This window comes from Dipodomys ordii, unplaced genomic scaffold (genome assembly GCF_000151885.1).
Source record: "Dipodomys ordii isolate 6190 unplaced genomic scaffold, Dord_2.0 Scaffold12, whole genome shotgun sequence".
Lineage (NCBI taxonomy): Eukaryota > Metazoa > Chordata > Mammalia > Rodentia > Heteromyidae > Dipodomys > Dipodomys ordii.
In genome coordinates, this window is record NW_012267228.1 from 23809245 (window position 1) to 23833208 (window position 23964).

General features: G+C 48.1%; 1 protein-coding gene across 1 annotated transcript; it reads left to right on the plus strand.

Moving 5' to 3' along the window:
* The first annotated feature begins 1315 nt into the window (after nucleotides 1-1315).
* Nucleotides 1316-23113, plus strand: Dnase1l3 (deoxyribonuclease I-like 3). Its single transcript, XM_013010551.1, has 8 exons — nucleotides 1316-1603; nucleotides 6920-7008; nucleotides 11887-11976; nucleotides 12656-12768; nucleotides 13592-13704; nucleotides 17581-17738; nucleotides 20920-21016; nucleotides 21721-23113. Exons 1-8 carry the CDS (start codon nucleotides 1451-1453, stop codon nucleotides 21835-21837), a joined length of 930 nt encoding a protein of 309 aa, XP_012866005.1. The 5' UTR covers nucleotides 1316-1450; the 3' UTR covers nucleotides 21838-23113.
* The last annotated feature ends 851 nt before the right edge of the window (nucleotides 23114-23964 follow it).

The window sequence follows — 23964 nt, forward strand, 5'->3', positions numbered from 1 at the left end:
ACTGACAAAATCTTAGGATCTCAGTTCATAGAGCCAATCTGGGCAAGAAAGTCTATGAGACTCTCATCTCCAATTAACCACCAAAAAGCTGGAAGTGGAGCTATAGCTCAAATGATAGAGCACTAACCTTGAGCAACAAAGCTCAGAGACAGCGTACAGGCCATGAGTTTTGTTTTGTTTTTAAAAAGAACTCTGTTACCCTAGGGTCCTTAAAAATGTTCTAAAATTGTCCGTAGATTTCAAGTAAAGGCATGAATCTAAATGGATCTATCTAACTGCACATTTTACGTTAGTTATAAGAACATCCACTTAATGGGCTGGAAAAATCTCTCTGGCGTTGTAAGTTCATAAAATTCTAAACACAATACAGATTACATCTTTCATTACAAAAACAAGGTGTGGTGGTTGAGTCCCATAGGCATAGGTGCTACTTAATTCTGTCTTCCTCTAATTGGAAGACACTTCACCATCCTGCTAACTCTTCAGAGACCCAGTCAGGCCTGAGCTGAGAGATTCCCCTCAGGAAACCATGACCACTCACTGGGTCATCTCTACAATTCCTGGCTGCCTGGCCTGGATGCTAACTGCTGAGGATGTTCCTTGGTGATGTACGGAATTGTTGCCATGGCTACTGCCCCAACCCCATCACTCCCCATTGGTCCAAGGCTGGCTTTGAGGAACTCTCCAGGCCAAAGCCCACAGCACATCCTGACATTTCCTGTTTCTCTTGCTTTACCGATCTGCAGATCTGTTCTCTCTCCCAAATCTCGAAAATCTTTCAATTCTTGCAAAACTTTCTTTTCCCGGGGTCATGGGAATCTTGCAGACACCAGAACCACAGGGCTCTCTACAGGGGCTGCTCTACAGGGCCAGTCTAGCTGGCCACTGTGGCATTTAGTACAGTAAACTGGGCACTGTAAAATGGGTCTTGATGATGTCATTCAAAAAAAGTTAAATCTGATCTTAATTGATACCTATCCGGGTGTTTCCAGAATTACAGTGTGGGTGCACCCAGGGACAGCTGGCTATCCTATCCCAGTGATTTTGAGAAAACAGGAATTTCCCTTGCTTCCAGAGGACGGCAGGGGTCCCCTGCCACCCCAGGGGCCCTCTTGGAGAGGCCACTGGCCATTTCATCAGCTGTCAGACCACAGGAAAGGTGGCCAGAGGTCAGAGCAGCCGGTTCTTCTCGGATGTGAGTGGCTTTGCAGTGGCTGGTGTCTAAATTAGGCATGTCACTGTCCCTCACCAGAGTGACAAAAATAAGGACTCACTCCCAAGACCAGCGCAGTACCTTATTTCCTTGGGGATAGGAACCCCCCCCCCCATGTTCGATCTTCAGTTCCTCAGAGAAGTGAAAGTAAGCAAGCCCAGAGGAATCCGGTCATTCCTGTTATCGGCTGCCTTTATAAGTCAGTGAGCCTCACCCAGCCCAAGCCAGGACGCCAGGATGTCTCCAAGGAGCCGGGCTTCCCCAGTGCTGCTGCTGCTGCTGCTGCTGGCCCTCCAGAACACCCTGGCCCTCAGGCTCTGCTCCTTCAATGTGAGGTCCTTTGGGGAAAGCAAGAAGGACAATGGCAAGGCCATGGATGTCATTGTGAAGGTGAGCCCCCCCACTTGTTCCTGCTCCCCTCTTACGCCTTCCCCCTATCTGCAAGGCTCTGTGAGACTCAGGAATCATTTTTAAAAGTTTGTTCTTAAGGTGAAGGTAGCTGCTGGCTCAGAATGTGATCACATCGAGAATGGGAGCAATGACAAGGGTCAGTTTAGGAGGGGGGAGGGAGTCCTGTCAGGTCTTACAAACAGGACTGACAATGCTCTTCCCCTTCATAGGCATAAGTACATGTTGTAGGTTCTAGGTGGATGCTGGCTGTTTCTGATGGCTTTTGCTACCTCTGAGTGCTCATGTCAGGTACTATGTCATCCGAGGAGCTGGGTAGGCAGAGATAGTGAAGAGGATGCTGGGTGAGCATGGGGGAGGCAAGCCCTTCCTCTCTTCTTTCTTTCTTCTTCCCTCCCTCCCTCCAGCACCAGGGCTATTCTTTCTCTGCACCTGGTGATGCTGTCCTTGAGTCATATGACCCGTGTCTGGGGACACTGTGATCGGGAGATGCTCTGTCCTTTTGATGGTGGGAAATAAAATCTCTCCCAGGACACTGGCCGGCTGGTCACCCTGTGTGAGATGGGGCTCTGGGTTCTGATCCATCCATCAGCCGGGGGTCCTTTTGGTCTGCCTGGTGGGACAAGGGCAGCGAGCCCTTGGGTGAGCCACGCCCCAGCAGAACCAGCCATGGGGAGACGGGACGCAGTGAGGGCCAGCCTGCGCTGGTCTTGCTGAGATGGACTCTGGGTCACCCTGCCTGTTGGACAACACCCTAAGCCCTCCAGATGTTGTTTTCCCAGGACAGCTGTGCCAAGTCTGTGGGAGCCACTATGTCATGGCTAAGAGGGAGCTGTGCCAGGCAAGGAAACTATGTCCCAAGTCCCCACCTCTTTCCTGGTTTATTTAACCCACGGAGCACCCACAGTCCCCGGGCGGGCTCTTTGTTCTCAGTGACTCCATTCCCCCACTCAGCATGTCTGAGGACTGTGTCAGGACCGTGCCCCATGGCCTCAAAGCCGCAGGGACCATCCCCCGGCCCTGCCAGCAGCGCCAGTTCACACCACATGTCCTAGCGCCAGGCTTTCAACCCAGGCTGGCTTCTAAGGTCCATGGGCTGGGCACCTCTGGGAGGCCAGGGCCCCTACACACTGACTGAATAGTGGGGCTGGACAGCGTTCCCCCCTTTATAATGGAGAACACGGGCTCAGTGTAGCAGTGACAGGGGAAGAGTGGGGACCAAACCCAAGAACACAGGCCAGGTGCCTGCCTCACTCTGTCATTCCGGACTCATCACCATGGGCACACCGCTGCCCTCGGAGGCTGGAGCAGGAGAAGGCTGCCTTTCCCACCGAGGTGCTCCATTCCTGCTAAGTGCCATTGTGGAAATGCCAAACCCTGCCCCGGTGAGCGCCCATGTTCTCACAGGAACACCACACAGTCACCGAGGACACAGCTCATGCTCAGTGCTCCAGGGCCCTGGGGCTGGGGGTGGGGGGAAGTAGGGGGTGGTACATGTGTGAGGCCCAGAGAGTTTCCATTCATGGTAGTCTTTATTTGGGGGGGATGCTTGGTCCTTAATAAACAGCACCCATGTTGAGCTTTACCAGCACTCCAAATAGTATGCTCATTTTAAGACTAAGTTACTTGGAACTCAGAGAGGTGGTTCGGCAGCATGGAAGGGGCAGGGTAGAGACTCAGTACCATGGTCTTTTGTGGGTTTGTTGTTTTGATCGTGCTGAGGGTTGAACTCAGGGCCTTGCACTTGCTAGACAAGTAGTGTCTCACTTGAGCCTTTTGGACTTGAGGTTATTTTTCCTACTTATGCCTTCAGAGTATCTGAGATTATAGATATAGGCCACTGCACCTGGCTTGTTTGTTGTGATGGAATACTTTTTATTAGGCTGAACCTTAGATCTCTGCTCTCCAGGAGCTGGGATTACAGACATGAGGCACCATACCCATGCCAGGGTCTCCAGTCACATGCTCCCTGGTTAGAGGCACAAACTAGGGTTTCATTTGCCACCCTCTGCCCAAGAATTTTCTAGACCCAGCTAGTCTGTGTTCCCTTTTCCCAGGCCTGCTCGTGATACCCATCACCCAGATTCCATCAATTCTATGTGCAATGTGCACACAATGTGCACTGTACGATGTCATGTGCATAGTGCCTTAAACTTTCCCTTCCTTCTATGAACATGCAGAAATTTGGCCTTAGGGAAATCTCAGGTTCAGGGCCTTCTGGGCAGGGGGTGGGCGGGGAGGGAGAAGTTCATCCTTGGATCCTCCTACCCAGGAGATGGAGCCAGGAGAAATATTTTTCCCTTGGTCATCTAGCCTGAAATTGCGACCAGAGAAAATGTGTAGCAAGACTAGACTTGAAAACTGAATACTTCAGGACAGTGAAAGAAGAGTTCGCAACAGTATTCTGCTAGCGAAGCAAGGCTAAAACTGACTGATAAACATTACCACTGCTTACCGTGCCAGGGACTAGCTGAGATCAGTCCTTGGGATGCTGGCTGTTTTCTAAATTCACAGGGAAGGCATCTGGGGGCTCAGGAAGCTTGGGTGACCTCCTAAGGTCATGTGTTGATGAATGATAAAGTAAAGATGTGAACTCAAGGCCATGTGATTGAAAGCCAAGCACTGGTGGCTCATGCTATAATTCTAGCTACACCGGAGGCTCAGATTTGAGGATCTTGGTTGGAAGTCAGCCTGGGCAGAAAAGCCTATAAAACTCTTTTCTTCAATTAAGCACCAAAAAAGCCAGAAGTGACTGTGACTCAAGTGGTAGAGGACTAATCTGGAGCATAAAAGCTCAGGGACAGTGCCAGGCCCTGAGTTCAGAACTAGGACTGGTACAAAAAAAAGAAAAGAAAAAACATAGCCCATCCTTAGGACCAATAGGATTCTCATGATGATGCCACTTTGTAACTAAGTAATCACAGGGCTGGGGGTGTGAGGTTGCAGGTCCCCTGGACTTTTCTAGTCCTCTCTGACGCTTCTGAATTTCTCAGATTCTCTACAATAACCAATATTATTAGTGTACTGATACTGGGACTTAAGCTCAGGGCCTCACACTCTTGCTTTAGTTTACCACTTGAGCCACACCTTTACTTCTGGCTTTTTGATATGGGCCTCAGAGATTTGTCTTCCAGGGCTGGCTTCCACCCTCAGTCCTCAGATCTCAGCCTTCCGAGTGGCCAGCATTACAGGCATGAGCCACTGGCACCTGATTGCCAATATTATTTCATAATTAGAAACTAGCAACAAAACTCCTTTCAAGGTGCTGAGGATGGACCCGGGACCTCATATGCCTGCAGCCCACCGCCCACTCTGAGCTATACTTTCAGCTCCACAAAATGACTTGTAAACACTCAAGCAGGAAAGTCATTCTCACACTTTTCTTACAACGCCAGAAGAATAAATTTGGTTCTAGCACGGTCCTTCCTCTCCCCCTGTGCCCTGGCACTTGTGCCAGATGCTGTGGCAGAAGTTGAGGATAAAGCTGTGGGAAATGTGAAGGCCTTGTATGTGCTGGGACACTGGATGGGAAAGCCAATGCATGGCTAGATGAGAGGGAGGAGGGATACATGGGTAGATGAAGCTACCTGGCTAACGCCACGGGGATGGATGGCTGCCAATTGCATCCCCAGAATTCTGCCATTAGGAGCTTAAGCTATCGCTTATTACAGCACAGATTCTCTTGTGTAGGAATCATTCCTGTGTGGGAATTAGACCCGGGGCACGTGCAAGGGAAGTGAAAGCTAGCGGCAGCTGGAGGCAGGCTCCCATGTGCTTGGTAAGCAAGAACAGGACAAGAAACAGGAAGCTGAGGCCCGACTCGCTCACGGAAGTGAGCGCGAACCCATCCTCTCGATGCATTTGGCACTAAGGTGCTGCCCTTTGGTGTTGGAGGAAGGGCAATCACAAGGTCCTCTCGGTCTCCCTGGATGTTGAGAGTCTTGTTATTCCATGGTCCCTTAGTGTTCAGATTATTGACAGCCCCCCCACCCCAGGCCTCAGATGAATAAAGTACATAGCACAGATGGACCACATGATGTTTAGTTAGGAAAATCAGTGAGTCACTGGTAATAGCAACTTTGTTGTTGTTGTTGGAGTTTGGGATCAAACCCAGGACATTCTGGCAACTGGACAAGTACTGTACCAATCTCTACCGCTGAGCTAACCCCAGCCCTAAGAGCTATGTGCCAGGTACCATATTAGGTTTCCCCTACAAGACAACTCATTTAATCCATGTTCAAATCTACAAGTAAGGGCCATGTCCTAAGCAACTGTGGCCAACATGTCCTTTCCCACAATTCCTTCCTCATCAATTACTTTTATTTTTTCCTTTTAAAAACAGCATTCCAATTGCTTATAAATCCTTAATTTAAAAAGTGTAGCTTTCTGCCAGGCACTGGTGGCTCACCTAGTTCTACCACGCTTAGCTTCTTCCATCAAGATGGAATCTCCTGGCTTTTTTCCCTAGGGTGGCCTGGAACCATGATCCTACTGATTTCAGCCTTCTAAGTACCTAGGATTACAAGTATGAACCACCAGTGCCCAGCCTCTGAGGAAGCTTCATAAAGGCCGTACTCAGGGTCTGAGTGTTGTCCCTGAGCTTTTTTCTTTTGCCCCTCAAGGCTGACATGCTACCACTCAAGTCACAATTCTACTTCCAGCTTTTTGCTGGTTCATTGGAGATCAGAGTCTCCTGAACTTTCCTGCCTAGACTAGCTTTGAGCCACAATCCTCAGATCTTAGCCTCCCGAGTAGCTAGATTTACAGGCAGGAGCGAATGGTGCCCAGCTATTATTACTTGTAGGACTGTTGAAATGAAGAGGCAGGATGTGCAGGACTGGATTCAAGATTGCTTGGGATCAAATTCTGCCTTGGCTACTTTCTAGCTTCTAGGTGTCATGTAATGTACGTGATCTCTCCTGATCCTCAGCCTCCTTGTCTTTAAAATGGATATACACAAAAAAAAAATCAAGTGAGAATGACAAAATGCATTGGCCATCTTATGCACACCTGTAATCCCAGCTATTTGAGAAGCTGAGGCAGGAAAACTACTTGAGCCCAGAAGTTCAAGGTCAGCTTGGGAAACAGAGCAAGACCCTGTCTCAAACCACAATGACAATAATTACATCAGACATAATTAAAACACCTACCACAGGGAGGCCTTCATCTAATTCAGGCAAGAAACTGAATTATTTTTCACAAGCACTCAGTGCCACACTCTAAACATCATAAATGCACAATAAAAGGTTTTGTGACCTTTGATAAATGGCCTCAAACCCCTGGGAATTCTCTCTCCAGGTCATCAAGCGCTGTGACCTCATCCTCCTGATGGAGATCAAGGACAGCAGCAACAAGGTCTGCCCCATGCTGATGGAGAGGCTGAACGGGTAAGGAGGGGCCCCGGAGGGCTGAAGGCCCAGAGGAAGAGTACTGTAGAGCAAAGACGAACAGAAGGCAGTGTGAGCACCAGCAATAACCCCACCTCTCTTAGCCACAGTCCTAGGAACTTTCCATGGGCTCATTTAGTATGATATAGGAAAACTATATATATATATATATATATATATATATATATATTTATATGTATGTAATAATACATAATAGATAATATACATAACATATAATTCCATATATATGGAAATATCTATGGAAACCAGGTGAGAGGTTGGGGCAGAGAGAAATGAGACTAGCAGAGAAGAGGCTGAGCTAAGAAGTTCAATTAGAAAGAAAAGATTGGATGCAAACAAGAGTGAGTAAAATCGGGCTGGGAAGGTGGCTCAGCGGTAGAGTGCTTGCCTTGCATGCATGAGGCCCTGGGTTCGATTCCTCAGCACCATATAAGCAGAAAAAGCTGGAAGTGGCGCTGTGGCTCAAGTGGTTAGAGCACTAGCCTTGAGCTGAAGAGCTGAGGGACAGTGCCCAGGCCCAGAGTTCAGGTCCCACGACTGGCCAAAAAAAAAAAAAAAAGAGGGAGAAAAATCATCATGTATACCTGCAGGCTGAGATACGCAGCTGTTAAAAATCATGCCTACTACAGGTTAACTTAAAGCTAAATATTCCAGCATAAAAAGATGGCTGTGAGGGCTGGGAAGGTGGCTCAGTGGTAGAGCGCTTGCCTTGCATGCCTGAGGCCCTGGGTTGGATTCCTCAGCACCATATAAGCAAAAAGAAAAAAGCTGGAAGTGGCGCTGTGGCTCAAGTGGTAGAGCGCTACCCTTGAGCTGAAGAGCTGAGGGACAGCGCCCAGGCCCAGAGTTCAGGCTCCACGACCAGACCAACCCCCCCCCAAAAAAAAAAATTCAAGAAAGCAATGTCCTTAAATAGGTTCAGGTGACAGCTGTTGATATTGACAATTTCCATCTTTCTGCATGGGCAGCAGCCCCATGGCCTCCTCAGCTTTCCATCCCTGGGATAAACACCTGCAATAAACAGCTTATGGGAAGAAAGGTTTGGGCTCACGATCTGGGGGGTTTCAGTCCATGGCCGGTTGGCCCATCACTTTGAGGCCCGTGGTAAAACTGTGTATTGTGGAAGCAGCATGTGGCTAAGGAGGTATGTGAGGATCTTGGCACCCACAAAGGAGAAAGAGGAGACCAAGATCCTAATTTCCTCTTCAAGGAAAGCCCCCAGTGATCTCACTTCCTCCCACTAGACCCTCCACCACTTCCTTGGTCACCAGCCTGTAAAGCATAAGGCTTTTGGGGGACACATCAAACCCCAGCAACCACCCACCCGAGTACCCTCCAAAAGAGAGCTAAACTTGCATTGGTGCCTCCCACCACTGGGTGAGAATATTTGTGAGAGGATCAAGAGTCTGGGCAAAGGAAAGGAGGAGACACTAAGTAGCCCAAGTTGGTGTTGCCCTGACCTCCAGAGTGCTGGGCTTACAGATGGATGCCACCACACTTGGCAAAATATCTCCATGTGCCAGGCATCAGTGGCTCATGCCTGTAATCCTAGCTACTCAGGAGGCTGAGATCTGAGGATTGCAGTTCAAAGCCAGCCTGTGCAGGAAAGTCTAAGAGACTCTTACCTCCAATAAACCACTCAGAAAACCAAAAGTGGCACTGTAGCTCAATTGGTAGAGCACTTGCCTTGGGCTGAAATGCTGAGGGATAGTGCCCAGGCCCAGAGTTCAAGCCTAGAACTGACTAAATAAATAAAATCTCCATTTTAACAAGCTTCCTTGATGTGAAAGATTAAAGCAAGTGTTCTTTTTTGTTTTTTTGGGGTCTGGTTGTGGGGCCTGAACTCTTGGCCTGGGCGCTGTCCCTCAGCTCTTGGCTAGCACTCTACCACTTGAGTCACAGTGCCACTTCCGGCATTTTTCTTTTTGCTTATGTGGTGCTGAGGAATCAAACCCAGGGCCTCATGCATGCAAGGCAAATGCTCTACCACTGAGCCACCTTCCCAGCCCCTGAAGCAAGTGTTCTGCCACCAAGCTATACCTCCAGCTTGATGTGCTTTTAAAACCTCTATATAATGCTTATATTGTAGATAAATCATAAGATTAAGCAACAAGCTAGAGTACATAATATGGAATGTGTTTACTCAGTTACAGTTCTGTGTATGTATGTTGATACCGGTGCTCAAACTCAGGAGATGGGCACTATCCCTTAGCTTTGTTGCTCAATGATAGTGCTCTACCACTTGAGCCACAGTTCTACTTCTGGCTTTTTGGTTAATTGAAGATAACAGTCTTATGGACTTTCCCACTTGCTGGCTTTGAACCGCCATCCTCAGATCTTAGCTTCCTGCCTAGCTAGGATTACAAGCCTGAGCCATGGGTGCCCCGCTCAATTATGTTGTTTTTTTTTTTTTTAAAGAATTTTGTTATTATAAAGGTGATGTACAAAAGGATTACAGTTACATAAGTGAGGTAAAGAGTACATTTCTTTTTGGACAATGTTACCCTTTTCATTTCTCTCTCTCTCTAATTATGTTTTTAAGACTGTAAAAAGTCAAAGTTAATGCACCAAATGTGGGTGCCTATCCCAGAGTACACATTGACAAGGAACTGAAGAGTGTTTTTTCTATGTTTTCCAATGAGAATGTTGTATCTTTCCTTTTTCTTACAGAGTATCTCAAACATACTTAGAAACACAGAGAAGATTCTAATCTTTGGCAATGACAAGCAGTAACAGCTGGCTATGGCTAGCTTTCTAGCGTTAGGAAAACTCACTTGGTTTCATCAGTGGATAAGCAGCTTGGGCTCCCTGGGCCTGGGAGGGGACAGCTGGGAAAGCTGGCACACAGCAGGCACACAGCAGGATTTTGGTCTGGCCAGATTTCTGGGTCTGACCTTAGAAAGGTGGAAATGGAGGAAGTAGAGATGTGTGAATTGAACCACCTGGGTCTGGATCTTGGATTTCTTTGTGCCTCAATGTCCCCATGTGTAAAGTGGAGATAATGTAGTAGCATCTTTCTGGGCTTCCAGGAAAATTAAGCGAACCCCTGCCCAGAAGCATGAACCAAGCCTGGTGGGTGGCCATGGATCAGGCTTGCTAGTGGTACCTCTAACGACTGGAATGGCAGTTGATGGTCTGGGGACAATAAATGCCTCAGCTAAACTCCAGGCCAGGCATCCTGCTGATCAGTTTACATGTCTGGAACATTTACTCCCCAACAAAAGCTGAGGGGCAGATTCTGGGGGAACTGAGGCCCAGAGAGGAAGGATCTGCCCAAGCAATCCAGCCAGGCTTACCTCTGGACCTGCATCTCAGCTGACTCCAAGCCAGTTCTCTCTTCCAGCCTCTCCTGGAGTGTCCCCCTTCACTTTCCAGGAGTGTGGGGGGCTGAGGGGACAGGTGGGCTCCAGCCTCCATGGTCAATATAAGGTGTGCTCCCCAACCTTCCCAGACTCTTCTGAGGACTCCTGGTAGAGCTCGAACTCAGGCCTGTGTTCTGCCACTGAGCCGTTCCCCTCCAACCTCCCCCTACCACCCCTGCTGTCTTGTCCATCCCTAGGCAGGATATTTTCCAGCGGTCACCCCAAGCTCTGGGCCAATTCAGGCCCCACACACTAGTTCAGCAGGACCTCTTACCTTCACTCCCGGGGGCCCATGATATTTGAAGTCTCAGGAACTTCTGTGGAGTCTAAGTTGATCCTGAACCCCACTTCCCTTCCTTTCCCACTGTCCTCGAGGCTGCTTTGGTCATGCCCCAGATCCTTCTCCAGCAAATGTTAGGAATCAGGTCTCGCCCTGATGGAGTAGGGCTGGAAGAAGGTTTGGCGCAAGCGCAGTTTTCCCTCATGGAGGGAAGGGGCGGGGCCCAGGCCCCTTCATGGCTGAATCTCTAGTCCCTGGCCTATCAACAATATTGACTGGAAATCCTAGTTGCTAGTGTCAGGAATATAAGAAATTCTCTTGGAGGAGAACATGCTCTTCCATCTGGTAAATGCTCAAGAGGGGCAGAAAGACAAGGCGGCCTCTTAAACTTGACTCTTCCAGGAAGCTTGAACTACAACTCTGGTGAGAGCCAGAGAAGGGGTTTCTGAGTCTGCCTTAATTGTCAAAAGGTTCCATGGTTCCCACAGCAGCAGGCCAAAGCTTGTAGGGTTTGGGATAGGAAGATCTGGGTTCCAATAGCAGCTCTCTACTTTTTAAGTATATGTGTGTAGTTATAGTGCTAGTACCAGAGCTTGAACTTGGGGCCTCATGCTCTTACTCAACTTTTTCACTCAAGACTGGCCCTCTACTGTTTGAGCTGTACTTCCTGTCTTGCATTTTTCTGATTATTTGGAGATGAAGCCTCAAAGACTTTTCGACCCAGGCTGACTTCAAACCACAATCCTCTTGTGATTAGCCTCTTGAGTAGCTAGGATTACAGGTGTGAGTCCCTAGCACCTGTCTTCCAGTTTGTACTCTCAAATGTTAAAAGGGTTTAAAATTGCACCCAGCTTTATAGAACTAAAGGTTGGCATGGTGGTGCACACCAGTAATCTCAGCACTGGGGAGGCTACAGCAGGAGCATTATAAATTGGAGGTCAGCCTGGGCTACATAGTAAAATCTTGCTTCAGTGAAGGTGGGGGTGGGGAGGGAGAGAGGAAAGGAAAAAAGGTGAGAAGGAAAGAGGGCCGATCCCCCAAAGACTGACGATCTTGTTAGACATCTTAGTTCCATGCAATGATGGCTGGAACGAAGGTAGAATGAGTGGAAAGATCCACATGATGCCTTGGGAGCAGGAAAACGATAGGAGAGAGGGGACAGATGTAGCCCAGCAGGTTGATTGTTTAAGACACAATGTATATTATGTTTTCTAGAAATTCAAGGAGAGGCATTACATACAACTATGTGATTAGCTCCCGACTTGGAAGAAACACTTACAAAGAACAGTATGCCTTTCTCTACAAGTGAGTATAACCCGCTGGGGCACCGGCACCTGATGGCAAGTTAAAATATACTTCCATTCTTCAAAAACAGGGTCTGGTCTCTAACCAGGTCTCTATCAGCCAAAACAATTGCAGTTAAAATTGGGCCTGATGCAGTCTTAATCTTCAAATTGAAAAACTCCAACCACTTCCTTACATCTGCTTTTTGCCAGAGTCAGGAGTTGTTGGGTTTTTTTTTTTTTAACCCTTCATTGTCATGCCCTGCATAATTTTCTCTCCCTCTCTTCCCCCCACCCCACCTAAATGCCAGTATTGGGCTTGAATTCAGGACTTGGGTGCTGTCCCTTGGCTTTTTTGGTCAGAGCTGGCTTTCTACCACTTGAACCACAGCTCCACTTCTACTTTTTGGTGATTCATTAGAGATAGAGTCTCACGGACTTTCCTGCCCCAGCTGTCTCTGAACCTTGATCCTCAGATCTCAGCCTCCTGAGTAGTTGGGATTACAGGAATGAGCCACAAGCACCTGGCTCACGATTCCCTCTTGAACTTCCTAGTCCTGAAAGGTTCTGGCTGTGGAGAGCAGTTGACTCAGCCTTGATTGCCAGGCTAAAGTCCCTGTGTGCTCTAGAGTCAGAGCACCCTGGGAATCCAGTAAGAAACCTGGGGCTCAGCAAAGAGGACTTCCTTTATTCTCTTCTAGGGAAAAGCTGGTGACGGTGAAGGACAAGTACCTCTACCATGACTACCAGGATGGAGACGCAGATGTGTTTTCCAGGGAGCCCTTTGTGGTTTGGTTCCAGTCCCCGCACACTGGTGAGAACTGCAGGATGCCCTTGCCTTGCCCCAGCCACCCCGAGAACAGGCAGCGGCCTGGTATGCGCAGGCGCAGTGGTTTTAGGGTTCCTTCCACGTCTCTGGGGACGCACGAAGCGCCAGGTGACCCGGGCGCTTCTTCTCATTCTAGAGAGGAGAAGATGTAGTACTTCTTCCTTCTTCCTTCTTCCTCCTCCTCCTCCTCCTCTCCCACCTCCCTCTTCCTCCTTGCTATTTTTTTTTTTTTTTTGGAACTAGTTCTTGAACTCAGGGCCTGGGCACTGTCCCTGAGTATTTTTGTTTTTTTGCTCAAGGCTAGCACTCCCCTAATTTCAGCCACAGCTCCACTTCTAGGTTTTTGTTTTGATTTGTTTTGTTTTTAGGTGGTTAATTCGTGATAAGAGTTTCATGGCCTGTCCTGCCCCGGGCTGGCTTTGAACTGCAATCCTCAGATCTCAACCTCTTGAGTAGCTAGGATGACACACATGAGCCATCAGCACCTGGCTTAGATCTCTTAGTTTTAAGACTACTATTTTTGTTTGTCAGTATAGAAGAAGAAAAGTAAACCAGAATGGAACAGCCACTGTGCCAGCCAGGAACACACTGTGTACCAGCTTTCTCTTAGCCATGCAGGGCAAGTGGGAGCAGGCTTACAGACCTTAAGATCACTACAGTCTCAGCCATTGCTGGACCCTGGGAACCAGGGAATCACAGGACACAGGCCCCACCTGCTAGAAGGGAGAGCCAGTTTCCCCGGTGTTGAGGGAGGGGGGTCAGAAGTCTACCAGAGGAAGGAGTGACCACCTTCCTGTCCTGTCCTCAGCTGTCAAGGACTTTGTGATCGTTCCCCTGCACTCCACCCCGGACACATCTGTGAAAGAGATCGACGAGCTGGCTGATGTCCACACCGATGTGCAGCGCCGGTGGGAGACACAGGTGAGGACTTGCGTGTGGTCTGTTTCCTGTGGGGCAGAAACTAGTCCTGGAGGAAGAGAAGGTGGGGGTGGGGCAGGCCACCACCACGTCTCAGACTTATCTTAGGTCTTCTCCTCAGTCTTAAACATCCTTTGTGCCAAATCTGCCTGGACCACCCTGGTGGCCTTCAGAATTCATAGTTTGACCCATTTATAACGGATACCAATATTGCTGAGTGAGGAGCTGGCACTGGGCCCGGTGCCCAGCAATCCCACAGATGGCTTCTTTCATCAGATCCATTTTGCAGCTGAGAAGAATGAGGCCTAGATCTTTGGTAGGTTTTCTTTTTGGTGGTACCAAGGCTTGAACTCAAGGCATCAACCTTGTGCTGGGCCACTTGTGCCATACCTCGGAACCCTTAAGAGTAAGGCTCAAGCAGGGAGCTGGTAGTTTACACCTGTAATCCTAGCTACCCAGGAAGCTGAGATCTGAGGATTGCAGTTCAAAGCCAGCTTGGGCAGGAAAGTCCATGAGACTCTTATCTCCAGTTAACCACCAGAAAATGGGAAATAGAGTTGTGGTAGAGAGCCAGCCTTGACCTGAAAAGTTGAGGGATGGTGCCCAGGCCCTGAGTTCAAGCCCAGGACAGACAAATAAAGTGAGACACAGAGAAGCTAGGAATGCTTCAATGGCAAGTGATGGGAGCTTAGTGGAAAAGAGGAACAGTTGTTCCCCTACCCTCTCCACTATTTCCTCCTACAGAAGACAGGGCCAGCCCCATCAGCGAGGGTGAGGTGGTGAGGGAATCTGAGAAAGCTCCTAACAGCTACGGGAAGTGCTCCAGAGAGCTGGCCTTCCAAGTTCCCCTTTTCTCCTTTTGGGATGTGATTTTCATGCTCCTTGCCCTCCTCCCCAGTTCCGCTACTTGAGGTACAGAATGAGTCAAGGGTAAATATGTTGATCAGAGCTGGGGTACTAAGGAAATGAGGGGTGCATTTCATTGCTTCTTTGTGAATAGCAGGACAAGAGAAAGACTCATTCATTCAAAACATTTGCACAATCATTCATTCAAGCATCCACTGAGCATTGGGACTAGTGCCTGAACTTAGATGTCTCACACTCATTGGTTTTCTTGCTCATGGCTAGTACTCTACCACTTGAGCCACACCTCCAAGCTTCGTTTTCTCTTGGTTATTTGGAGATGGAGTCTCGCAGACTTTTCTGCCTGAGCCAGCTTCGAATCTCAGTCCTCCAGGTCTCAGCCTTCTGAGTAGCTTGAGCTACGGGTGCCAGCTGGGGTTTGACTCTTGATCTGATAATATAACATTGAACCGTCCACTTAATTTCCCTATCCTGTTTCTAGAGTTTAATGGTGCCTTCTATCACCTAGCATTTAATGTTGTGAGACACAGATTCATCGTTACCAAACATTTCATGCTGGCCGGAACACGTGCAGGCTTACCAGAGCGTGCCTGTATTAGCACAAGTCTGGTGTTGTCAGGTTAAGGTGACATCCTGTTGCTCTTGGCTGTGTCCATTTATCTCAGGGGATCACAGAGGTCAAGAAATCTTAAAGTCAGCAACCACTCCCACACAATGGCATAAACAAGGAAATCTAACACTTCCCCTCCATTGTTATACAGGAAAATTCTGGTCCAAGGGCCCTGTGGGGGAGGGGAGTACTTCCAAAACTGAACATGTCTGTTAGTGGTCTGGGAAGGTAATGGCTCCAGTGCCCTGTGGCTCCTCTCTCCCCTAGGATTCTCCCCGCTTCCTCCAAAGAATATATTCCTAAACCTCAAAACAATTAGACATCCAGGCATCAGTGTCTCAAGCCTGTAATTCTATCTACTCAGGAGGCTGAGACTTGGAGGATCAAGGTTCAGAGCCAGTCCAGGCAGAAAATTCCAAAAGGCTCTATCTCCAAATAACCAGCAAAATACTAGACTGGAGGTATGGTTCAAGTGGTATAGTACCAGCCAAGCAAGAACATAAGGCCCAGAGTTCAAGTCCTGGTACACACACACACAGACAGACACACATACAGAAGATGAGTAGGGGAGAGAGAGAGCGGTGCTGATTCATTTATACGTGTATAGAGCCTGCAGTACTTCTAGCCAGAGACAAAAGATGTGAAGGAAGATCTAAGCTGTCTTTCTGGGCCCCACCCACAAGCCTGCACTGAGCTGTAGAACTGTAGACAGGTGACTAAGACCAGGAGGGCTCTGTGAAACCACAGCGCCTCTACTACACGTCTGTACTCACTACCAGAACTCTCACTCAGTTTAAACTGTGGCCTCTTCTTTTAAAAGGGAGACTAAGGCAGATTCTCAAATTGATTTGCGAGGGCTGTCATACGGAAAGGCTACACGAATGAAAAGCACAAAGTTGTTTCCTCACAGTTCTAGAGACTCCCAAGTGCAAGATCCATGTGTGTGAACGCGATTGCTTCCCTCTGGGTCTCTTGGTCTTGTGGATGACCATCTTCTTCCACATCCCTGTCTCTCTGTTCTAATCTCCGCTCCATTTCATTCCGTTTCCTCCCATCCCCTTCTCCTTACTCTCTCTCCTTGATTCCTCTTTCCCTCTCTTCTACCTCTCTCCCTTCTTTTCTCCCTCTCTCCTTACCTTCCTCCCTCCCTCCTCCCCTACCTCCCCCTCCTCTTCTTCTTTCTCCCCTCCCTTTCTAATGTGGCCTTGGATATCAAATCTGAGGTCTTCAGATGGAATGTGCTGGGCTGGGTGAGGATGGCTCACCACTGTAATCCTAACTACTCAGGAGGCTGAGATCTGAAGGTTGCAGTTCAAAGCCAGCCCTGGCAAAGAGCCCCCATGAGACTCTTACCTTCAATTAATCACAGAAAAAGCCAGAAGTGGAGCTATGGCTCAAGTGGTAGAGTGTGAACCTTGAGCAAAAGGAGCTCAGGGACAGTGCCCAGGCTCAAAATTCAAGCCTCACTACGGCCCCCCCACTCCCACCCTCCCACCCCCTCCCCCACCCCCGCCACTCACACACAAAAGGAATGTAGCCAAGCACCAGTGGATCATGCCTACTCAGGAGGCTGAGATCTGAGGATCACAGTTCAAAGCCAGCCCAGGCAGGAACATCCATGAGACTCTTATCTCCAATAAACCACCAGAAAACTGGACATGGTGCTGTGGTTCAGTGGTAGAGTTGAAGAGTGCAGGGACAGCGCCCAGGCCCAGAGTTCAAGACCCACAACCGACCAAAAAAGAAAAAGTGCACTTCCCAGAGCCCCTCTTCTTTTTAAAAAATTAAAAATGCAATCTGCATGTGCATCTGATCATATAAAATACTATGTAGCAAAATGAACTCCAGGAAATAGAAACAAAAGGTTTTTTCTTTGTTACTGTTTTTGTTTTTGTCTTGTTTGTTCATTTATCTGTCTTTGGGAGGGTAATGTGGGGCTCAGAAATGGAGGGTTCATCAATTACAGCAGACAGATACACTAGATACTAGGTGGAAAATGAACTATGCAATTTGTAGGTGGGGACAGAAGGAAAAATGAGAGAGAGGGAAAAGATGACATTGTTCCCCCCCCAAAAAATGTACTCTTTACCTGACTTATATAACTGTAACCCCTTTATAATAACAATTAATTTTTTAAAATAAAGCATTGGGGAAAAAAAGAGAGGAAAACCACAATATGATTGGATTAGGGCCTAGCCACCTGACTTTATTTTACTTAATTACTGCTTTAAGAACCTATTTCCAACTACAGTCACATTCTAGCGTTCTGGAGAACTTACGGATTGGAGGGGGCACAGTGATGGCAGAGCATTCCCCCTTTCCCTGGATGTGGGGGACACTTATTGCTAGCAGCTCAAGCAGCACCCACCAGTGGACCGCTGACAGTTCCAACATCTACCTTCCAGAATTTCATTTTCATGGGTGACTTCAATGCCGGCTGCAGCTACGTCCCCAAAAAGGCTTGGAAGAACATTCGCCTGAGAACTGACCCCAGGTTTGTTTGGCTGATTGGAGACCAAGAAGACACCACAGTCAAGAAGAGCACCAACTGTGCCTACGACAGGTAGGTGGAAGACCCCTGGGGGGGGGGGAACCTGCTGCTAGTGGAGGGGGGAGGGGTGCATGGTAGAAAAGCCAGCTCACCCTCCAGGTGGCTCAGTGCATCCATTGATGGTTACTTGCTCCTTCATCAAGGAAAGTACCGATGGTTCACCCATCCCCTGCAAGGGACGGTATACTATGATGGAGAGTGTGCCATTAGAAACATTACTGAGATGAGTATCTTTCTGACTTGGGTGTTTTGTGGGTTTCCTTAGGGGACCACTTAAAAAGTGACAGCAGTCAGGCTAGAGTACTCATACTCCTAAGACTTCTGCTATATGTGCAAATGCATTCTTTATGTCATAGCTTTCATTGTACTTTAAATGTCTACTCATGCCTATAATCATAACTACTCCTGAGGCTCAGATCTGAGGATTGAGGTTAAAAGCTAGCCAGTCAGGCACTGATGGCTCCTGCCTGTAATCCTAGCTACTCAGCAGGCTGAGATCTGAGGATCACAGTTCGAAGCCAGTCCAGTTAGGAAAGTCCAAAAGACTCTTGTCTCTAAGAAACTACTCAGAAAAAGCCAGAAGTGGTGCTATGGCTCAAGTGGTAGAGCACTAGCCTTGAGCAAAACAGCTTAGGCATAGCGCCCAGACCCTGAGTTCAAGCTGCAGGACCAGCACAAAAAATATTAAAACGTCTGCTGTGGGGTTTTCAAGTACTTTCATCTTGAGCAAGGAGGGAAATGGAAGTTTCAGAAACATGTGATCACCAAGGGTGTCAACGATTGTCCCTGCAGGCAGGGAACCCCCTGGGAGCCTGGTCCTGGGTGGGGGCCGTGGGAGCTCAGCGGGCTGCTCTCCTCCCAGGCCCCCTGTGTGGCTTCCTTATTCCTCTTTGGGGACTTAGGGGCTGGAGTTTCCTTTTCAGTTGCTTTCACTCCAGCCTTTGAAAGAGGAAACTAGGGTGATAATTGACGAACCAGAACCTGGGGTCCCTACATCTCGTGTGTGTGTGTGTGTGTGTGTGTGTGTGTGTGTGTGTGTGTGTGTGTGTGTGGTGTGTGTATGTGTATGTGTGTGTGTGTGCGCGCGCACGTGTGTGTGTGTGTGTGTGTGTGTGTGTGTGGCCTGAGGCTTGAACTCAGGCCTGGGCACTGTCCTTTAGCTTTTATCTACTCAAGGCTAGAGCTCTCCCACTTGAGCTACACCTCCACTTCCAGCTTTTTGCTGATTAGAGATAAGAGTCTCTTGGACTTTTCTGTCCAGGCTGGCATTGATCCCTGATGCTCAGCTCTCAGCTTCCTGAGTAACTGGGATTATAGTCATGAGCCATCCATCTCATTCTGAAGGGTTTTGAGCCAAACTTAGAAGGAATGTCACTTGCAATCTTACCCAGGCCAGGTGTGTGACCTTGGACAGGTCACTGGCCCGACCGCACTGTTCTCTCTGACCTTTGAGATCCGACAGAGCAGGCAGTCACTAGGAGAGGGAGCCATGCAGTCCAGATGGGCTGGCAGAGTCAGTGAGGAAGAGGTTTCTTAAAGAAACCTGATTTTATACACATTTGCCAAAGGATGGTGGAATTGAATAGAATCTTTTAAAAGACTCTCTTCTTATTTGATGCTTTAAATGTTCTGGTTTCCATAACAACATGTATAACTTTTTTTCTGGTTTACAAATAAGGTTGTAAAAATAGATTTGGCCTTTGTTCTAGGTTCATATATTTATAGAATACCTCTGTGCCAAGCACTGCTGGGATGCATAAAGATCACAGAGACTCGCCTTGTATGCCTTGGCTCAGCTTGTGCAAACCTAATCCACACAGCTGACCGGTACACAGAGACAGCAGAGCTCTGAAACAGAACAGTACCTGTGTGGCTCTTTGCGCTCTGAGTCTGAAAAATTGCCTTTCATAAAGAGTTTACATTTGAGTTGAATAAAAATAAAAACAAAACCAATTTTTTAAAAAGCTGGGCACTGGTAGCTCATGCCTGTAATCCTAACTACTCAGGAGGCTAAGAGCTGAGGATCACAGTTCAAAGCCAGCCTAGTGAAGAAAATCTGCCAGACTCCTATCTCCAATTACCCACCAGAAAAACCGGAAGTGAAGCTATGGCTCAAAGTGGTAGAGTGCTAGTTTTGAGCTCAGGGACAGTGCCCAGGCCCTGAATTCAAGTTCTATGGCTGACAAAAAACAAAAACAACCAAGATGTGGTGTTAACAAACTCAGAAAGCTAGCCACCAGTCTGAATTTGAATAGATGAGCAGCTAGGCAGGGAGGGCAGTCTGCCTCACTTCCTGTTCAGGCAGAGGTCAGGACCACATAGGCTAGACCCGTCCCACCCACTGGACCCCATTTCCAACACTCAGTAGACTGCTGCATTCCTCCGGGGTGTCACACTGCGCAGACCCTGCTTTGGGGGTTTCTCCATGTGTTCCTACAAATCCATCCATGTGAAAGAAAGTGATTTTAAGAAAATATCCTAATACCATAGTAAGAAAGCAGCATTGTTTGTCATAAAGACAACTAAAAGGTCATTTAAAACTGCCCAGTGTTAAATTCTGCCTTAATTTTCTTGCCTACAAAATATTGGAAGTGGTGACTTGCTCTAGTTCTCTGAAGGAAGTAGGAAAGATAAGCTAGCATGTCCAATCCAAGCAGGAAACGCAGAAAAGAATCAAAGGAGCAGTGATCATCTTCGTATCTAGTCCATTGCTGCCTGGGGTTGTGTGCTTGTAGAAAACCTGTCCTTCAGAGGCTGAACAATGCAGCAGTGGTCCGCACTAGACACTGTGTGGAAAATGAACTACACAACTTGTGGGTGGGGATGAGAGGGAAAAACTGAGAGACAGCAAAGGAAGGAATGACATTGTCCAAAAAGAAATGTACTCTTGACTTGACTTATATAATTGTAACCCACAGCGCATCACCTTTATAATAACAATAAGAATTAAATATTAAGAAAACCTGTCCTTACACCAGGATGGTTTTGGAGATATAGGCACTGTCCTCTAGAGTCCCAACCTACAGCTAGGTGTGGACTTGGAGTGCCACACAAAAGGGCCAGGATGCTGTTAGTTGCAGACAACACACACACACACACACACACACACACACACACACACACACACACACACGTTTGACCTTGGAAACCCACAGTGTGGATTCACAGGTTTGTCTTCCTCCCTGTGATCCAGGATCGTGCTTCGAGGCCGAGACATTGTTGACTCTGTGGTTCCCAACTCAAATGGTGTCTTTGACTTCCAAAAAGCTTATGGATTATCTGAAGAGGAGGTAAGGCAGTCACCTTATCTTTCTTCCCTTTTCCTTCTCTCCTCCCTCCCTCCCACCTTCCTTCCCCTCCTTCTTTCCTTCTTTCCTTCCTTCCTTCCTTCTTTCCTTCCTTCCTTCCTTCCTTCCTTCCTTCCTTCCTTGCTTCCTTCCTTCCTTCCTTTCTTCCTTCCTTCCCTTCCTCCCCTTTTCTTTTTCTTTCTTTCTGTACTAGGGATTGGACTCAGGGCCTCTTACTCTTGCTTGGCTTTTTTTGCTCAAGATGGTACTCTACCACTTGAGCCATATCTCTACTTCTGGCTTTTTGCTGATTAATTGAGATAAGAGCCATATGGACTTTTGTGCATAGGCTGGCTTCCAACCTTGGTGCTCAGATCTCAGCCTTCTGAGTACTAGGATTCTAGACATAAGCCACCAGTACCCAGCCAGGCACCTTGCCTTCCATGCTACCATCTTGGAAAGGTAGGCTGGTGTTACTTTCTGAGTTCACCATGGAAGACACCACACTGAGCCACTGAACCTTCATTTGATAACCTGCTAATGTTCCTGACCAAGGAAACAAGTTGGATCAAGGATGATGCTCACTGGTTGGCTGGGTGATATCATGCATTCATCTTCCCTTTGTTTCTGAATTTTCTCATTCCTAAACTGATAGCTTGTCCGGGCATCTCCTGGCCTCTGAATCTACCTACCTTTTCTCCTTTCAGGCTCTGGAAGTTAGCGACCATTTTCCAGTTGAATTCAGACTACAGTCTTCAAGGGCCTTCACCAACAGCAAAAAGTCTGTTCCTTTGAAGAAGAGAAGAAAGGGGAATCTCTCCTAGATCCAAGGGCAGCTTTGCTAACCATTTCTTGCCTCTCAATAAATGGCTATAACAGGTATGAACTTCTCCTTGCATGCTCAGGAAATATAACTGGTCCAAATGCTTTCAACTTCCACTTGCATCAAATCTGCCTTGAGCCAAATCAGGAAGAAAAATCTTCTGTTATCCCTCCATGGCCCTGACGCCTGGAGCTAGAGCTGCCGCCACCATCACCACTGCCACATGGGAGATTGCAGGAGCACGATTATCGGCTGTCAATCTTCACAAGGAAATACTGTTTCTGGGAAATGAGCAGGAACAACAAGACCCCCGTAACGCTTCATGACTTGAACCATTTCCTGTTCTACGACTGCCCCTCCATGTCTGGAGTCAAGCCACCCTAGGCTCTCACAGAGGTGAAGAATGAAGATGAAGGCATCTTCCCCTGGTTTCCCTGCCTGGGATCCTCCTCCTCCAGTGCATCCAGCACAGTCACCACAATGCTGTACCATTCCTCATTTGCACCCCCAGCCCATAAGCTCTCAGGTCCCCCTTCCCTGGGCAGAGTGAGCTCAATCTTTGCCTAGCCACCAAAGTGTCGATTACCTGGCATCCATCTTGTGTTGTTTCCCAGCAGGATGGCTCTTCCCTGCTCGTTCGTGTCCATCCTCTCTTCTGGTCTTTACTCTGTGTGTTCTACACTACCTCAGAGCCTCAGCAGCTTAAGTGCTCCCACCCCCTGTCCCATGCCTCCCTTATAACATTTACTACCCTGCATTTGTCACCAGGAATCCTTATTGTTAGATCTCCTGAGGGGGTCCTGGGAGGTCAAAGGTCCCTCTGGCTGACTGGAAAGCAAGGATTAAAAGAAAAACCCTTTCCTGTAGTCCAGCACCATGGCACCATTTTTCCTGTATTCAAGGTGCCCATTTCTATGGAGCTTGTGCTCGCTCGCTCTCCCTCTCTCCCTCCCCACCCCCCCTCTCTGTCTTTCTTCCTCAAATTTGAACTCAGGGCCTCATGCTTCCTCGGCAGGTATGTTACTACTTGTCCCATACTCCCAGCCCCTATTTTGTAACTCTTGCTCTCTTCTTCTGATGCTCTCCCCTCATTCAAATAGTACATGAATATGTCTCAGTGCACACGCAGTGCTGAAGAAGGAAGAGAAGAAAGCATGGCCACGCCGGGCCCAGCCCCTAGTTTGTCTGAGAAGCAGCCCCTCTGCTTCCTCCAAGGGAGCCTGCATAAATGAGCGCCATGTGTAACCTTAAAAAATACAGAGTGTGGCATACCACAAGCATGTTCTGAGACTTTCTTTTCTCCCCTAAACATTGCAGCACTGAAATTAACCTCTGTGTGTCAGTCAGCTTTCTGCACTGACAAATACCTGGGGTAATCAAGTTAAAAGGAAGAAAGGTTTCATTTAGCTCATGGGGCCAGTTGGCCCCATTGCTTTATGGGCCAATAGTGAGGCAGAATGTCACGATGCAGAGTGGGTGATGGTGCATGTCCTGTTCACCCCACCAACCTGGGAAGCAGAGAGAGACCAGCAGCGATTAGGCCACACCTCCTGTGGGGGGCTTCCTCTAACTAGGCCGCATCTCTTAATTCCGCATCCTTCCAATTCCAGCATGGGCTGAGGGTCAAGTTTGTTTGTTTGTTTCCTTTTTTTAACTCAGAGACTGATTTTGAATGGAGATTCTGAGAACTCAGTCTCCTAAGTAGCCAGGATTATAGGCCTGAAACACCAGTGCCTGGTTTGAGATTTCTGTTTTCCAATTCTCTCCTGAGATTCTCTCCTGAGCAGATAGCAAAGCCCCTCTGTCAGCTCTCCTCTAAGGCTGGATGGACTCTTGGCTCCAGGCTCCATTCCACAAGGCTTCAAAGGGTCAAGCCAGCTATTCACAGATGGGCTTTTTCCTAGACAGAAAAGATTATTCTTGTACTCCTGAGCTTTACTAAACCCTCCATCAGCTGACATGTCTGAGTCAAACTGCTGGCCACTGGCCTCTAGACTGCTGAGTAGGGTTTTGAATTGGGGTCAACAAGTCCTAATGCTCTGTCCTGGAGGGAAAAAACAAAATGCTTCTGTCTTTGCCAGCAGCCCACACAGCATGACTGGCCTGTGCCAGTTTTCATTCTGGCAAA

What these genes read in the sequence shown, in the direction of transcription:
- Dnase1l3 (XM_013010551.1), top strand. Translation starts at nt 1,451, where the DNA reads ATGTCTCCAAGGAGCCGGGCTTCCCCAGTGCTGCTGCTGCTGCTGCTG. An exon ending in CTGATGGAGAGGCTGAACGG is followed by an intron (nt 7,009 to 11,886) that starts GTAAGGAGGGGC and finishes TATGTTTTCTAG; the next exon opens with AAATTCAAGGAGAGGCATTA. An exon ending in AGCGCCGGTGGGAGACACAG is followed by an intron (nt 13,705 to 17,580) that starts GTGAGGACTTGC and finishes TCTACCTTCCAG; the next exon opens with AATTTCATTTTCATGGGTGA.